Genomic DNA, 1,517 nt, shown 5'->3' on the forward strand with positions numbered 1-1,517 from the left:
GATCCTCAATGACAATGACTTTTGCTGGCACAGATTTTTTCCCATGCTTGAGACAGTGGTGCCTTCCTATGTAGAAGGCTTGAATACAAGAAATTACAAAGTCACTTTTTACCCTGGGCCTCCTAGGTGGTAATGATGGCCTTTTTCCTTAAATATTTCATTCATGCAATTATTTTTTCACAAGTGCTTGCTATAAGCTTACCTCTTCATAGTCTTTTTTACTTTCTGCTTGTAAGATTGAAGACCTGAAAAAACAAAACACGAACATTTTCAGTCATGTTTGTTTAAAAATAAAGCAGCTTTTAGTGATTCTCCTGTCTAGATGTGCATTTTTTCCTTAACACCAACATTTTAGTTTTTTATTAGTAACACTATGGAATACCCAGCACAATGCTGGTGTAATCTGTATTGATTTTGTACACTGATGTGAATTACACTAGGTGCTAAAATAGAGAGATGACTACGTATCTTGGGGTAGTGCATCAGTAAGTGCTGTTACACCACCTTATTCAGTAGGTGATGGGGAGCATATAATATTTGCTTGGTGTTGAGAAACTGGCAACAACTCAGGTTGGACACAGAATCCATTCACTGGTGTAACATTTTTACTGCTATTTTTACCCCAGGGCAATTCTATACTAGATTCTAGTAAGTTTCACTAGTGCAGGAATTTTCATCACATGTCCGATGTTTGTTTAATGGATGTAAATGGGTCACAGGTTCAGCTCCTAGGTGCTATGCATACATCCTAAGCGCAGATTAGATTCAACTAAAGATGTAAGTAATTTTATTTCTAATAAACTAATCAGGCAGGAAAGAATTATTTTTGAATTTATACAGTAGTTTAGCAGAAGGGTACTGTTGTCCAAAATAGCTCCATAGATAAAAGTGCTGCAAGCCTATGATGTTTGAAGTTATTTTCTAAATTAACAGTGGCAATATTTTTATTTATTTATTTATGTAATAGGCAGAAATTACAAAACAAGGCAAAGTCTGTCATTCAAAAAAGATTATTATAAAAAAAAATCATTTTCTCTGAATCTATTTAAATATACTTCTATTTCAAGATGCTCCAGTCAAAATAATAAATATAACAAGAAACGCACTTTTCCCCCCCACCCACCTATTCAGGGAAAAAAAAGTTGTGCTTGCATTTTAAAACAAACTCTTAAAGAAGATCTGGGAAATGGTTAGCCATGTTTGTCTGAAGTCAGGCAAACAGTACAGCAGGGTGGCTCTACTGTTCAAGAGAAGGTTCAGAGAGGCATGAGCTTTTGTAGGCAACAACCTACTTTGTCAGTTACAAAATAAGGTCTAGTCCCCATAGTTGCACAAAAATCTTTTTTGTCTAAGTAATAAGCACATAATAAGCCCTCGAGCTACATCACCTCTTGCCTGACTCATAAGGTTTCCACCTTGAGTGAAGTAAAACTGTCTCTCCCAACTAGAAGACACCAGGCCGGTCTTACTAGAACAAGAAATCAGATGTTCAATTCATAGATTATATTTCTATCAGA

At 35.7% G+C, this 1,517-nt stretch overlaps 1 protein-coding gene across 1 annotated transcript in view; it reads right to left on the minus strand.

Annotated features, from left to right (window-relative positions):
- APPL1 (adaptor protein, phosphotyrosine interacting with PH domain and leucine zipper 1) overlaps positions 1-1,517 on the minus strand; it is an 85,814-nt gene that overhangs the window by 40,050 nt on the left and 44,247 nt on the right. Inside the window, exon 12 of the mRNA XM_019504609.1 lies at positions 203-245. Within this exon, the coding sequence (XP_019360154.1) occupies positions 203-245 (43 nt within the window). The remainder of the gene's footprint in view (positions 1-202; positions 246-1,517) is intronic.

This window comes from Gavialis gangeticus, unplaced genomic scaffold, assembly GCF_001723915.1.
Source record: "Gavialis gangeticus isolate Ggan-Ray unplaced genomic scaffold, GavGan_comp1, whole genome shotgun sequence".
NCBI lineage: Eukaryota > Metazoa > Chordata > Crocodylia > Gavialidae > Gavialis > Gavialis gangeticus.